The sequence below is a fragment of the Sphaerodactylus townsendi genome, linkage group LG03 (genome assembly GCF_021028975.2).
Source record: "Sphaerodactylus townsendi isolate TG3544 linkage group LG03, MPM_Stown_v2.3, whole genome shotgun sequence".
Lineage (NCBI taxonomy): Eukaryota > Metazoa > Chordata > Lepidosauria > Squamata > Sphaerodactylidae > Sphaerodactylus > Sphaerodactylus townsendi.
The window spans coordinates 61166186-61182982 of NC_059427.1; the positions used below are offsets into that span (position 1 = coordinate 61166186).

Consider the following 16797-nt stretch of genomic DNA (forward strand, 5'->3'; position numbering starts at 1 on the left):
GCCTCATCCCCAAAGGGCTCGAGGCGGTTCACAATACGGCTGTTCTTCAAGACAGCAAATCAAAACAACATAAAACTTTAACCTATTAACCAATTAAAACTTGAGCAGCAGTTACACACCACAAATATAAATTAAACAACAAAAGTTGTTTAACAGTTAATTAAAATCGGCGCCCGATCTATACTTAATGACTGTGGCTCTCTTTTAAAATATTTTGTTTTAAGTTCTGTCTGACAAAGCCTTTAAAAATAGAAAGGAAACTATTGCCAAAGTATTAGATCCCTGAGTTCCTGTCTTTCCCTCCTTTCCCGCCTACATTTATGTTTAATAAAGCAAATTGGGTTTTAGGCAGTGATTTTCCACAGCGGAGTAACAGATTGATTCCCACTGACCCAAAATTCATATATTGGCACTGATTACAGATGTTTCACCTCTGGGGATGATTCACATGCATCTGTATAAACAAGCAAGAACACTTTGGATCAAGAATTGATGTGCAGTAAAACAAGCCACATCCTGAAATGATAATAGTGGATAGATAAATCCCCTTTGTTTCTCTCAAGATGGAGAAAGCTTAAACAGTAAAATTCCCAGGTAGTAAATGCCACTTTTATAGTTTTTTTCCAGCTATTAAGATCCTATAAATATTTCAAATGTACTAATGATTTGCTGCCTCTCTACTTCAAACTATGATAGTTGCTAGCTCTTGTATAAAAATACTTCAAATTAGTTCTTTAAAATATGTTTTCTTTTAAAAAGAAAACAAACACCCTATTTAAAAACATTATTTGAAGTGTTATTAACTTGGAGTTACTAACTGCTTGGAAACTAAACAAGAGTCGTATGGTATATAAAAAACACCAAGTGGGGAACTTTGAAAGCAAAAAAAAGCCCCTGATTTAAATTTGGTACTTTAAAAAAATTATTTCCGGGATGGGGAAATCCCTCTCTGAATGTAGTTTGCTAACATGTTAATCAGAGAATTCGTCTTCCTTTCTTTCCTCTCTCCTCTCCCCTCTGCTAGTTCTGCAGTGGCAACCGTGCTTCCTGTAAGGACAGAATCTGACATGGCCTCTTTTGAGTAGTCTTCCAGCTCCTCCTCCTCCTCTTTCTCTGATTTGCTTTCAAACTCTCAATACATTTAGAGCCTGATCTTGTGCAGAAAATATCCCTGACATTTGAAGAGCTCCAGGGATTCGCTGAGCATGCTCAGTCATCCCCGTCTGCTAGAAAGAGGAAGCTAGTTTACATAGGAGTCATACCAAGCATAGCCTGCATGTTAGTGCAGTTAACTTGCAGCGGGCTGTGAGGAGAGTTAGCATGTCTTTGTGCTAGGAAATCGTTGCCGTTCTCTCTGTTTTTTCCCTTTTCCTTTTCAGTCTGGAAAAAGAACTAGATGCAATTTCGTTTGCAATTGGGAACGCAATATATTGCAAAATCCCCGTCTCCGATTCTAAACGTCTTTGAAGGAGATTTTGGCTCCCCCTCCACTCGCTTTTAATATACTTTGTTTTGCTTAGTCGGAGGCTGGGCCTTGAGCTTGGGGGACTCGGGAAAGGGCCCGGACCTACTCATCAGCATTTGCCCGCGTTCTTGTCGCTGTTTTGGGGGGGCGGCAGCAAGCAAGCTGGTCTTCTTTGCTAGCCCGCTAAATGCTATTTATGAAGATGGACCTGTTGAACTACCAGTATTTGGACAAGATGAACAACAATATTGGCCTTCTCTGCCAGTATGAAGGTAACTTGGTTTCATGTTGCTGTGTGCTTCTCTGCCTTTATTTTTGGGTCGCCTGTTCTCTGCTGTGTCTTTGTGAGTGGAAGCGATTTGTAAAGGGTTTTTATTTTTAACGACAAAAGAAAAATACAAGCTCCCTTCTTTTGGCATGTTGCTATCTCCCTCTCCCCAGTGTTTTTGTCTTATGCAAGTGAGTGGAATCGTTGATCAAAATGAATGTATTTGTGGGAGGGGAGCCTTGTTTAATGCTGAGCTAGCCAATGGAAGCTTTCATGCGCGGCTAGTTTTTATCTGTCGAAAATATACATCCGTTCGTACTCGGAGTGACTGTAGACCTATTGTATCGGAGACTGGATCGTAGGATGGGAATACTCTGTGTGCTTTTACTTTTCAGCTCCGGCGATTGAAGGGTGTCTGTACTACAGAATACAGAGTAGCCCTTTGTTTGACTTCTCATTTCCTGTATAGCTCTGAGAAAGCTCTGACACTGGGAGCTGCCTCCCTTTCTCCTCTCAGATCCCACATCTCCTCCCTCCAGCACCTCCTCCCCAGTCTATCTCAAGCAGAAAGAACTACAAGGCCACTAGAAACTATAACTTTATGGTCATCTGCTGGGTGGTTACTCTTTGCTTTGCCTCTCCCCACCTCCAAATTTGTGCTGTGGGTAACCTAGGTTTGTTTGTTCCAAATACATCCGTTTTACAGTAGCGAGGTTTGTGTTTTATTTCCTTTCAAGTACTGTCAGGAGGAGTGGTAGAACTTCGCCGCTTTTTAACTGGCTAACTTTTCATGTACTTGCTGTTTGAAATAGTAGCAATGGCTTGGCTTAGCAAGCAAAGGAAAGGCAGGGTTGAGCTAATTCTAATTGGGAGTAGGGCTGTTTCTCTCTCTACCCACTCTCTTTTTCTTTCTTTCCCCCTCCTCCCATATCCCCTTCCATGCTCAAACAAATTGTACTGTGGTGGTCAGTGATGAATGTGTAAAGAATTACCTAAACATGGAACAGCTAAGGCTGGAGAAATAGGGCTGACTAGGCCTCAGGGCAGACAAGCAGTGTTGCAGACATGCCAGTTGAAATGGCAAGGCCCGTGTGGTCATGGTCCTGGGGGAAAATAATGACCAGGTATTCTGTACCGAGTTCTAGGTGTGTGGTTGTTCCCTAAAAGTACAAATTCAAACACATTGAACTTGGAAGGCATAAAGAGGGGAGAGGACATGTTTATGGAGGATAGGGCTGTCTATGGCCACTTGTCAACATGTGTACCAGTCATGATGCATACCTATTCATTCCAGTGTCGAGGAGGATGTTAGGGGCTATGGAATACAGATAGGATAAAATTGCTGCAGTCATCTTGTTTGTGAGCTCCCTAGAGTCACCTGGTTGGCCTCAGTGAACGGACTTGATGGGCCTTGGTCTGATCCAGCATGGCTTTTTTGTACGTTCTTATGTATCTGTTTGTACATTTGTAGTGGAGAGGAAATTGCAGAGATCAGTATGATGGGATATCTTCAAAGGTTTCTGATTTCCCCATTTTTTCCTTCAGATTTTGTTGCTTTGAAAGAACTTTTTAGTAGCAGTAAAGTTTTTTAAAGAACCTTTGTTGCTAATATCACCACTTACTGTTTAACAGTTGCTGCTTTTTCCTTTCCTCTGTAAAGAGAACAAATTTGGAAGACTTCTATATAACTAATTATGCTCTCATGGTTTGAAAAACTAATATATAATTATATTAGGTATCCACAACTATCATCTTTTTTCCCTTTCAACAGGGTTTCAGCGAGGATGAATTCCTTGCTGAAACACCATTGATCCACTTTTAAATCCCACTGACTTTTAATCAAGGAGTTCTAAACCCATGTAGGACTTCAAGGGACGTTCTTTTACAAAACAATTTTTCATAGAATATATGTTGGGATTATTCTCTTAGAATTAATTAGGGGTGTTTTTTTAGAGTTATGCCTGGACTTTCATATTCTGTACAGGAAAAGGACTTTGAAGATGCAAAGTTTTAACTGATAACAGAATTGGAAAGAGATGTAAAGAATTTTAGGTTGCTTGCTTTGTTAACTTTGTCCATGTTTATATAAACAGCTAGTAGACTGAATCCAGTTTTTTTTTTTTTTTGTAGTGGTGAAAATGCAAGGAAGGGGAACTCTTTTACCACCAGTGTTTGGCTATGTTTGGAATCATGGGATCTGTGTGGACAAAAGCCATATAGGGTGGGGTGGAGCTATATTAAGGAGGGGGATTGACTAAGACTGACTGAATCCAATCCAAAATCAGTTTTAACTAGGCCCTGGTGCTTGCATTTTTCTCTGTAAAAGAGTAATATAGATATTCCTGAACTTCATTCATGAAATCCAGTGAGGATATTCATTGGGTACCTTCATAAGGTTCTTCTGTTCATAGGACCAGTGTTTTCTGTCTACAAAGCTGAGCAGTAGAGAAATGCAAGTTTCTCTTTTTCCCATTTCAGTTATTGTTATAACTTCAGTGCACTGTTAGTAAAATGCATTTTCAGTGTTCATGTTGGTTGGTTTTTGAAAAGCCCTTACTTTCTTCTAGTATACTGTAAGTCACTTCCAGAAGAATCATAGTTCTGATTTATTAAATTGTGAGGGCATATTAAGCTTCATAAATATATTTTTTACTTATAGAAATTAGTAATATTAACTAAAATGTGGGGGTAAAATATGACTTCATCTTTTTCCAATTTTGTTGGGCCTTTGACTAGAGGCTTAGAGAGGTATAGTAGTTGGAACATTTGAACCCCACTTTGTCTTAGATGTTTTCTGAGTGACTTTGGGTCAGCCATACACTCTGTCTGTCCTGTCTTATAGGGTTGATATGAGGATAAAGTGGAAGAAAGGTAAATACAATTGGTTTGGGTTCCTGTTTGGGATAAAGGTGGGGTATAAATGATGTGAATAAATAGATTCAGATCCCTTGGACTCAGACATGTGTTTAGATAAATTGCTGTGTTTCATCCTGAGTTCCCCATCAATAATAGGAATACTATTGTGGGAGCTTGTTGTGAGGATATAACAGGATCCATCCCAAGAGCCTTACCCAGATTTCTTGAAGTGAATGAGGGCCATTTGCGAGCACTAGTACTCTTGCACAAATCTCATTCATTTGTGTGGGGTTTGGGTAGGGAATTGTTCTTCTGGATTACATTCTCAGAGTGGTGTGTAACTTGGCAAACACTTGAAAAGTCCTGTTGGTAGGGGAAATGAGGACTGTTCTGTGGGCTTACCCAGGATTTGGTCCTCACAGCATTTTAAGATGTTTTTAAAACAATCATTACATGTAGTTTGTGATATAGTAAATCTTAAATCTCCATGCAAATGTAAGGCTAAAGTGACATCTCACATTATGTGTCCAGTTCATCAGAGGAATAACAAAACAACTGGTTATTCGTATTGGTGTTTTTTTTTAATTTTGTCACACAATTTTGAAATTGTTTTATGTTTGCTTCTAAAATATTCAAGCTAAATGTTATGACATATAATTCTGCTTATACACTGCTTATAACACAACTGGCAAGCTTGAAAGGGGCTATAAAAAGCAACTTATTTTCTTATACATTACTTTGATATGGTTTTTGGCTCCACTACAAAGGCATTTTACTGCAAAGCCTGTCTGCTTAACCTAAAACCAGGTTCTTCTGTCTGGGACAGGAATCTGGCTTCCTATCACTGGTGACAAAAGAAAACTGATAACCTGATGATTTGTTGATAGGAGTAGAGGGGATCCTGCTTCCTGTTGGAGGAAGTTTCTTACTTAACAGGAAAGTGGTCAGGGAAAGGTTGGCTGTTGGCTTGTTTGTGTAAACTAGACTTTAAACTGGTTGAGGATGCTCATTCAAGAGTGTGCAGCGGTATAGTGTAGACAAACTGGCAGGGGATATGTTTTGTCTCTGTTGTGGTTTCCTCATGATGCCCAGTGTCATAAGGAATGATGAAACACTACAATGAAAAAAGGCTGTAGTTTGGAATCTGTATTTCTGCATAAAATATGCCTTCATTTCGTTAGAGATGAGGAGGATGGGCGGAAGTATTGGGTGAAAAATGAAGAGGAAGAAAGAGCAGGAGCAGCAGCTGTTTGGATTTATACTCCGCCTTTCTCTCCTGTAAGGGGACTCAACGCTGGTTACAAACTTCTTTCCATTCCACTCCTTGCAGCGGGCACCTTGTGAGGTAAGTGGGGCTGAGTTCTGAAGAAGACTAGTCCAAGGGCACCCAGCAGGCTTCATGTGTAGGAGCGGGGATATAAATCCAGTTCACCAGATAAGAGTTTGTAGATTTTGTAAATTCATGCTAATGGGTTAGCATCAACAAACGAACATAATGTTGCATAATCGCTGAGAAGACAAGGCCACAAATCTTCATGGTTATTTATGAACACTCTTAGATTGAATAATTTTAATTTTGTAGTGAAAAAGGAGGCATATGCTCTATTCTTTGCCCAAACTCATTGGTGATGAAGGCGGTGCTGGCTGAGTCATGAGTCTGGCCTGGTGCTTGCATCTTTGGACAAGGAGGGGAGGAGATGGGATGTTCTGGGGTGTCATATTTATACTCCAGAGCAGTGGTACTCCCTGTTGCAAATTACTTTGTAATGATGGGACAATATTGCCTAGGGGAAAGGTTGGCTCCTATTCTAGCATATGTCCCCAATGATAAAATGGCGTCCCTTCACCTCTTGCAGGCAAAAGGATTTTAAACTGGCTAAAACTCAAATTAATGGGCCAAATGTGTTGCATTCAGATGGCTTTGCCAGGGCAGTAGCATCCGGTATGGTCATGTGGTACCATGCATAACTTTGCTCTTTCCATCCTGTCTCAGGACATCAATTCTCAGGTGAAGGATCTGCCTTTGACAAAAAAAAGTGTTTCATGAAGGCACTGGCAATGACCTGCAGGGCCTTTATCAGAACAGGCCAAATCCCTTGGGATCTCCTAGCTCGCCTTCTTGAGGTATTCAGGGAAACCATTTGGTGCCTTCCTGCAGCTTTCCCCAACAAGTGGACCCATTCAGGCCAGGGCCCTTGCAATATCCTAACAGAAAATACCAGGACAGGGAGAAAAGAAGGGAATGGCTCCCCAAACTGCCCTCATTCTTGGGGAAAAAGCCATTGACCTGACTCGTTAAGCCCACTGTTGGTGAATGTTTGCAATTTGATAATAGGTTGTCATGTGTTTTTCAATACTAGTAATTGATATGCCCTGACACTTGGGTGTTATTTCTGATTAAGCATGGTTATTTTTTGGAGTTCATTCTATGTCTCCTTTATCCTTCCAGAGAGGGAGGTTCTACTCCCACTATTTCCTGATCAGTGCTGAATATTCGGGGTCTGCATAGTTTATCACCCCTAAGAACTTCTGCATGCTATCCATGCCCAATATTATGCCCTTATTGGGTAACAATGACTGGTTTACAGTCACAGACCTGAGGGATTCTTAATTTCACGTGGCCATCCATAAGTTGCTACAAGTACTTAAGGTTTGCTATGGGGGACCTTGTTTATGAATTCTATGTCCTACCCTTTGGTCTGTCTTCTACCCCAAGAGTTCACTAAAATAATGGATCAGTGGTGGTCAGATACCTGTCCTTACAGGGCTGCACCAATTTTCCTTACTTGGATGATTAGCTCTTTGTCTCCCAGTCAGCAGATGATCTCTTGAGCTTGTTGGAAACAGCCTTACACATCTTTTAAGCACTGGGGCTTGTTGTTAATGCTACAAAGTCCAAGTTACAGCCCACTCATAAGATTGAGTTTATAGGCACTCAGATATTGGCTGTGCCAATCTCCCTGTTAAAAGGGTTCAAGCTGTTGGGTTTAATGGACCTCGGCAACATCCACTGTACACTTTGCCAGGCTCCGAATGAGTACCCTACAGAACTGGTTCATTAGGGCATTCAGAATTAATGTGGACCTGCTAAGGTACAGATTGTCTATTCCCAGACACCTGCTTTATCACTGTTGATGACAACGGATGCCTCCCTGGTGCGTGGGCGGGGGGGGGGGGGGCACATTTCCAAGGCTTTGTTGTGCAGGGACTCTGGTCTCACTACAAGTATCCTTTTACATATCAACCTGCTCAAAATTAGAGCTATTAGACATGCTCTGGCTTTTTTTGCAGATCTGCGTCGAGGCAGAGATGTCCTGATTGCCACTGACAGTGTGGTGGCCAAGTATTATGTCAACAAGCAGGGTGGTATGGGCTCCCTTTCCCTGTACAAAAAGGCATGCAAGATCTGGGAATGGGCCATCTTCCATTACTCCGGACTGTCAGTAATCCATGTAGTGGATTTGTCCAATGCCTGGACCTGCAAGACCCAGCACGAGTGGGCAGTGGCAGGGAAACATCTCTGGCCAGTGTTCGACAACTGGGGTTTTGCCTGTATTCGTTACTTCCAGGAAGCCCTCTACCAGAAAATCCTATTCACCCAAATGGGCTAAATTTGCGACCTGGGAGGAATCTGAAGGGCTGGATCCCTATTCCTGTCCCATTGATAGAGTTTTTCCCTGTCTATTGTCACATAAAGCACTGACCTAGCCAACTCTTCTGTTAAGGTGCATTTGGCAGCTATATCTGCCTTCCATGACAGGGTTGGCACCCGCTCACTGTTTTCACTTCTCCTTAAGGGATCTTAATAACATGTTCCTGCCTGTTAAACCTCCAGTTCCTCCATGGAGCCTGACTTTGGTGTTAAACCATCTCACCCATGCTCCTTTTGAACCCCTTTGCAGTTTTTGTTATACACAATGGCCTTCCTGATAGCCATTATCTCTGTACGCACAGTCTGTGATTTACGGGCCCTCCTCTGTGACCCTCTGTTTACACAGCTTTTTCCTGACAAGGTAGTCCTAAGACCTAGCTTTGAACATTTGCCTAAAGTGGTGTCCCAGTTTCACCTCTCACAGGATTTGGTCTCACAGTATTTTTTAGGAACCTTCTATCTCGTGAAGACAGAGCAATGCACTCCCTGGATATGCACAAGACTCTCAGTTTTTATTTATAGCACTAAGTCCTTTAGGGAAGGGCTCTGCAGTGTTTGTTTCAGAGGACCTAAGAAGGGTTCCATTGTATTTATCTCCAACTTGTCTCCTTGGTTAGCATCTGCTATTAAGTTGACTGGTTGCAAGGCTAAGGCTTCCTGCAAGGCTGAGGCTCCTTGCCCAATTGCCATCAGGGTGCACTCTACCAAGGCCCTCGCCTCTTCAGTGACTTTTAAATCTCACATGGACCTTAATGTTGTCTGTACAACAGTGACATATTCCACTCTGTTGACTTTTATCAGGCATTACACTGTGGATGTCGATACTAGGGTTGAGATGATTGTAGGTCAAGCTGTATTGCAATCTCTGGTTCTCCACACCCACCTCTACAGCATGTAAGCTTGCCATTCTCCCATGTGCGACTGCACAGAGGCCACAAATTATGAAAAAAAACATTGCGTACCATAACTGTTCATTTAGTTATCCTCTGTGCAGGCACAGGTCCTCCCATCTTCTTGCTGTGGACTGTCATCTAGCACAGGTGGTGACTCCCCTCAGTAGCAAAGGGAGATCGGAGGGACAGTGCACCCCCTCCCCCATGATCAGGTGACCCTTGGCAGGAAGAGCAGCTAACCCAGGCATGTGACTTGGTGGGGGGAGCACTTGCAATATGCCTAAAGCTCTTTTTAAAGCCAACTAAAATGCTCCACAGCTGACTTGCACAAGCGCAGTCCCACATATGCCTGCACACAGGACCACTAAATGAACAAACAGTTATGGTAAGCAGCACTGTTTTTTCAGTCCTATACCCTTCTTTAACTGAAGAATCTCAGGAAGTAAGTGTTGGGGAAAGACCTTCCCAGAACTGAAATAATGGTGGGTTGTTGCTCTTATGGGCTGTTACTAGCTGAAATAGGTGGTACTGATTTAAATGTTTGACTGCAGTATAAGAGTTTTGTGTGTTTATATCCAACTATCAAGACTATGGAGTGCTGGCATGTGTTATTAGGCTGGGTATGCTGCTGTTAAGATGCATGTTTTTGTAGCCTGGACCAACCCCAGGATCAGCTGAACCCTAGCTCCATATTGGTAGGCTTGAAATGTGAAGACTCAATGGAAATGTACTTTAAGAGAATGCAAAATGGAGAAAAGGGGAGTCATGTAAATTGCCTAGGGCCCCTATCAGGAAGAAAGTTGCTATGTGAACAAAGAACATAGATTTCTGGGGGATTTTTACATCACTAACTGCAAATTGTATCATGAAAGCAACTTGGAGGAAGGTGATAAGATGAACAGTCTCCATGTTCAGGTTTGATACTTGCAAGTGTTTGCAGTTGTTGGTAAGGCAGAATTCTCCAAATGTAGAATTGTGTTGTTAGGTTGGCTTCACAGGGCATGCAGATACCTCTGTGATCCAGGAGGATAGGCTTCTCCCTTTTCCAGTTCTAGAATTCTTGGGGCTTCTTCACCTGGGCAAAAAATGCAGTAAGTTGTAGAGAATTCCCTTCGGAATGTTATGGGGCTCGCAATTGTCTTTCTTCTACCATTTGTACGGACAGCCTAGAAGACTGCATTTTATAACAAAGGAAATCATACCCATATGTGAAGATCAGAATCACTTTTTTTGTCTCAGTGTTGCATTTTGCATTAGTTAGTTGCATATTACATAATTACTTTACTTAACTTCCTGTAACAGTGAAACATGATTTGGCTGAGAGTAATGTTTGGCAGTGTAGTATAGCACAAACTTTTTGTGTATCTTTTCCAAAGCAGCTTAGTGTGCACATATTTTAAATATAAAAATGCAGGCCCTGGAATCTACTTTCTAAACTTCAATTCTGCACCAGCAAGCAATTTGCTTAAAGCCTGTGACTTGCTAACTTGCAAGTCAAATTTGTTACAGTGCCTAGCTTCTTTGTATGCAAATCCAGGAACTTTGGGAAGTATCTGACCAAGCTAAAATTTATCCAGAGTCTACACAATGTGTTGTATTGTCCAAAATGTCTTCTGAACAGCAGCTCAAAGCTTAAGCCTGCATGTTGTGGCACCTCAACTGTGTGTATAAGAATGAATATTTATATTTTTCAAAAGGTCTGATTTGCATGAAATGTTTTATTAGTTCCTTTTTGAAAGATTAACATGGACACAGTGCTTTTACTTCTTTCTTTTAGCTGAGTAGGTGTTGGAAGGAAACATGAGGCATTCAGAGTGCTTGTCAGGCAATTTAGCGTTTTCCCAAACAGTCATCCACGAGCACAGAGTACATAATTATTCACATATAGTGGCATAAGGCAACAGTGAACACAAGTTTATATTATATTCATTCAAACTTGAAAGATGTTCTGCTAATTTGATTTTTAAACATTTGATGTACAGGCAGACTGCATTGTCAACCTTTGTGTTCATGTACAATTATTGCTTGATGCAGAGATACTTTATTTTCCTTCCCTTTTCAGTGAAAGTCCTGGCACTTCAAAGTTAATTAATTGTGTTTATGCAGGCACATAAACAATTATTTTGCTGCTTCATTAATAATTACATCCATTAGTAAAATTGTGTACTGTACAAAAATAGTCTCATCTTCTAAAGATGCATTTTGTTTACCTTCCACGTGTAAAAGCTAGACATAATGCTGTCCTAAAACTTCCCTTTAATCTTACGTTAGTTTTATGAGACCTACCTTTTTGATTTATTTTGGCTGGTCATCCTCAACAGAACCGAGGCAGAAACAGCGTCCCAGGGCGGTAAAAACACCGTCCCCAGGGCGCTATTTGTATGACTATCACCTCCACAACGAGGCAGCACCTTGCCCCCCCCCCCCCCCCAGGACAGAAATGCTGTTTTCCTGCCTCGCTCAATGAGTGAGGCTTTTGGGAAACAGCATTTCCCTGCCAGTGCCGCTTTTCGGTGCCTCCATTTCCCCCACACTTACCTTCTCTCCCCGGGGGTCGGAGGGCAGCCTGGGTGTGCCTCCCTGCCCCTGTGGAGCTCCACAGAGAGAGAAAGTAAGTGTGGGGAAACAAAATGGAGGTGCCTCTGCGGGCTGTGGCCGTGTCTCTGTCAGCTGTGGCCGCTCTCAGGGCCACTCGCACTTCAGCTTGCAATCAGCCCCGGGGCTCCACTGGCATCATATATGCCGCTGTAGTGGCCGCTGTAGTGGCCTGTGTGGAATCCACCCAAGAACAACACAAAAGTTTCCCTTGTAACCTATTGTAGTAAGAGGCTACTTGTAGTAAGAGGCTTATTGTAGTAAGAGGCTACTTAAAGTGTACCTTTTGTTCTTGGAGTATAATCCTATGCAAAGGTATTCTAGTTTTAAGATTAATTTCAACTGTGCATAGAATTATGCTGTCAGTCACACATTGTCAGAAGCTAATATAAAAATGGTGCTACCAAAAAGAATAGTTTTTCAATCTGTCATAAAATAATCACTAGAAAGTTGTAGTGATGTTATAGGGTTAGTTGGAACCTTAGATAGGTTTCTTTTATTTTTTGTGTATTAATAAGGTTGCATTTAGAATCCTCTGTAGTTAAGGTAACAAAAGGTCAGGGTTCCAACAGGCTGTTTGCTATAAGCACCATGCAAGCAAAATCAGCAACCTCCTGTATTCATGTTTTCTCCTTTGGACCTGCAAGCTTCTTCAGCTGGTTCCTGAAAATAATCAGCACATCCACAAGGGAGTCAACTGCCTTCTCAAGGTGGCCTCATTCATGGCTGATGCTACTTTGGATTTGTTAACTTTGTTGGCCAAGGCCATGGCTTTGACAGCAGCAGCAAGACACATTCTATGGCTTCGGGCCTGGCAGACCAACTTTCATTTCGAGGTCATGGTCGCCTCTTGCCCCTGTTCAGGGAGACAAATTTAGAGATTCACTCAACAAGATCTTTGTGGCCACAAAAGACAAAATTAAGGCCATGCTGAGAAGTTTGAAAAGGTCAGACTGAAGACCTGCTAAGAACTTGTCCTTTTGTTCCCAACATGCTCTCCCCAGATTATGCCAAGACAATCAAAGAAACACCAGGCCCAGTCCAGATCTTAAAATAAGAGAGGCTCCTTCAACTACAGGTTTGGTTCCAGATCTGAGAGACCAGAACAGGACAGTAAGACTTCCAAAGTAGCAAGTGACTCCATTGGGAGGAAGATTGAAGGAATTCAAAGAGCCTGGTTAACATTAATAATGGACGATTTGGTTTTAGAGGTGGTCTCCAGCAGCTACACAATTGAGTTCATCCATCTCCCACTGGAGTATATGTTGGTATCACCAGTTCTGCAAAACCTATAGCAAAACAGGATCTTAGCAGCCATTCATCAGCTTTGAACAATTCAGGCCATAGGACTTATTCCTGTCAAGGAAAAGACAAAGGTGTATACTCAATCCTGTTCACGATTCCCAAAAAGAACAGGGATAGGAGAGCCATTCTGGATTTGAAATACTACAGTTGCTTTTTGAGGTTGAGACATTTCAGGATGGAAACCTTACAATTCATAGCAGAGGCTCTCTGACCTGCGGAGTATCTAACATCCATCAGCCTCACAGAGGCATATCTGCATATCTCCATTTGGTCTTCACATTGGGATTTCCTCAGTTTTTGTTTTGGGACTTTACACTTCCAGTACAAGGCCGTTAGCCTATGCACGGGTCCTAGGGTATTCTCCAAGCTGTTTGTCAACCTAGTAATCCTTCTGCGTCATCGGAGGATTCTTGTCCATCCTTAACTGGATTATCTACTCATCTGGTCCAGATTCTAGCAACAATCTATTCTGGACATGGAGATGACCCTCTAGTGCTTATAAACTCACTGATTCCTTCATGGACATCCAGAAGAGTTCACTCAATCTGGATCAATTCCTGGAACATCTAGGAGTCCTTATAGCCACCATGTCCCACAAGTTTTTTGTAACCAAAAAGAAGGCCACGAAAAAGAGCCATCATCACCAGCAAATATGAGTCCCTCCTTTTGTTACCAAGCCTCATGGGACAGATTATTTTGAACATGGACGCTATGTAGCAGAGCAGATTTCATTTTAGAACACTACAGAAGCTTCAACCCTATCAACTGCCAGCCAGAAGGGACAGTTGCACAATCCTAGTTCCTGGAGAGCTCAAGTATGATTTAGGATGGTGGACAAGATGGAAGAATGTGACCCAGGGCAGATCCTTCTGCATTCTGGAATGCATCCAGATATTCCCAGATGAAAGTTTGTCCAGTTGAGGAGCTGTGATGAATGCCCTTCCAGTTCAGAGGATTTGGACCGAAAATGAGACAAGACTTCCCATCAACTATCTGGAACGTCACACAATTTAAATTAGGATTGCATTCTGAGTGAAACCTGGTGGGCCACTGCGAGTAGCAGAGAGCTGGACTAGATGGACTCTGGTCTGATCCAGCTGGCTTGTTCTTATGTTCTTATGAATGTCAGATATTCCATTGGAAAGAATGGTAGCAGCCTATAATAGCTGCATTTCAAACCTACTCAATTACTTCTGACCAAGCATGCTTTGAATGGGATTAGACTGGAGTGACCCTGACCTGGATAGCCCAAGCTAACCCAATCTCATCAGAGAACTGATGCTAAGCAGGGCTGGCCCTGGTTACTTTTAGATGGGAGACTTCCAAGGAATAGCAGGGTTGTGATTCAGAGGCAATTACAAACCATCTCTGAATGTTTTAAATGGTAATGAATGTTTTAAAGGAATGAATGTTTTAAATTGTAATATGGGAAGCAACCCTTTAGGGTTGAAGTAAACTGAACTGAATGATCCTTTTGAAATGTACCAATATTGCTTTGATTTACCATGAAGGCTAGAGAGGTTGCTAATCCAGTATTATCTTCTGATAAGTATATTGTAGGCTAGATTTTAAGAAATATAATCTGGGTGTTTAAATATGTTACCTATCCATCTGATAGTGATGAATAGTTAGTAGAATATACTCCTGAACTGGACCTTCAGTCCTTGCCTAAGGATTAGCAATCTCCTCTCATGGAGGTCACGTGTGTCCTGGGGAAAGAGATCAGATTGCTGTTGTCATGACTTACTGTGTCTTGAAATTTTCATTGCCTGCTCTAGTCTAGAACTTGAATTCCATGGATATGCAGTATGTAGGAGGAAGAATACAGTTTCCAGTTGAGTAATGAAGGGTGAAAGGGGTGGTTGCCATTATTTTTACAAACTTTGCTAAGCATATTGGCTCTTGGATTACATGCAGATATTTGTAGCATGGAATGGGGATTCTTTCATGTATGCTAGAATTTAATAATTCAGATGTTTGTGCTGACATCTGGTATGCATTGCTTCTGTTCAATCCTCCCATCCCCCGCTCCTCTAGCTTGCTTGCTGTGGCATCTTAGAAAGCTATCACAGTCATTCTGTGGCTGACTTAAATTAAATCACATGGAGCCAGCAGAAGAATGCTGACATAGACAGTTTTCATGCTGAACCACACTGAAACCACAGGCCAGAGTTAAAGAACTCCTTACTGTTTTGAGTCTAGACAGCAGGCTACAATTTGAGGAAGAATACTCATAACACAAAGATTTAATTATGCAAAACTGATAAAACTCTGACTTTTAAATCTGAAGCCTTTTGCTGTAAACCTAAAACTTTTGAGGTCCCTAAAAGTGGCTTTAAGTAAAACCATTCAGGATTCTACTAGCTCAGGGGTAGGGAACCTGCAGCTCTTCAGATGTTCAGGAACTACAATTCCCATCAGCCTCTGTCAGCATGGCCAATTGGCCATGCTGGTAGGGGCTGATGGGAATTGTAGTTCCTGAACATCTGGAGAGCCGCAGGTTCCCTACCCCTGTACTAGCAGATGAACAACCTTGATCATTACTGTTTCCACACATGTTTTGGTCTGCAATGGCTTCCTTATAGGCTGCACCTTCCCCCTTAACTCTACTCAGTAGGAGTATAGTGTCTAGAGGGATGTAATTGTACCTCTCTATTCTGCATTGGTTAGACCTCACCTGGAATATTGTGTACAGTTCTGGGTACCACTATTCAAGAAGGATATTGACAAACTGGAACAGGTCCGGAGGAGGGCAACCAAAATGGTAGAAGGTCTGGAATCCATGCCTATGAGGAGAGACTTAGGGAGCTGTATATGTTTAGTTTAGTGAAGAGAAGACTAAGAGGTGACATGATAGCCATGTTTAGCTATTTGAAGAGATGCCATGTTGGTGAGGGAGCAAGCTTGTTTTCTGCTGCTCCAGAGTCTAATACCAGGAGTAATGGGTTCAAGGTGAAGGAAAAGAGATTCCATCTAAACATCAGGAAAAACATCCTGATAGTAAGGGGTTGTTCAACAGTGGAAAAGCACTGCCTCAGAGTGTGGTGGAATCTCCTTCTTTGGAGGTTTTTAAAGAGAGGCTGGATGGCCATCTGTCAGGAGTGCTTTGATTATGTGTTCCTGCATTGCAGGGGGTTGGACTTTGATGGCCCTTGGGGTCTCTTCCAATTCTATGATTCTATGATTTTTGCAGCACTTATGACATGAGCTTTGTGTGTAATAACTATGCATAACCTCCTTTTGCGACTAATCATTATTAAACATTTTAACATGTTTGCTCCTTAATTCTTCACAAAATTGCCACAAAAAAGTATAAAATATTGGGTGTACTTAACAAGCATTTTTTAAAAATATATTTGTCACTATAAACAATCCAAATTTCAAAAAGTCTTGTGAATGAACAATATGGGCTGCTTCCATGTGGGAATGATTCTTGTTGTTACTGCAAATGCAGAGGTATTTGCAATGCAACATCCAAACAGTGATTGTCTTATATTTTCATTGCCTCAGCCTCTCCTGACCTCAAGTACAACCCCCTCCTCCAGAAGGTGTTTTTTTTAAAGGTGAATTGCTAGTGTTGTATTGATCAGTTGCCACTGTCTTCTAGGTCCCAGGGTCTAAAAAGTCAGTGTCTGGCCTTTTCGCTGTAGAGTGAAGGGGGAAGGTGCAGCCTATAAGGAAGCCATTGCAGACCAAAACATGTGTGGAAACAGTCATGATCAATGCTGTTCATCTGCTAGTAGAATCCTGAATTTCTTGTCCA

General features: G+C 41.9%; 1 protein-coding gene across 2 annotated transcripts in view; it reads left to right on the forward strand.

Annotated features, from left to right (window-relative positions):
* Nucleotides 1-16797, forward strand: part of VGLL4 (vestigial like family member 4) — a 110785-nt gene that overhangs the window by 41862 nt on the left and 52126 nt on the right. The window contains exon 1 of one of the 2 annotated variants that reach the window (XM_048489865.1): nt 1169-1737. The exons of the other annotated variant lie outside the window; for it this stretch is intronic. Coding sequence (XP_048345822.1) covers nt 1653-1737 — 85 coding nt within the window. The 5' untranslated portion in view covers nt 1169-1652. Of the gene's footprint in view, nt 1-1168; nt 1738-16797 lie in introns of those variants that run through there. 2 annotated transcript variants of the gene reach the window in all.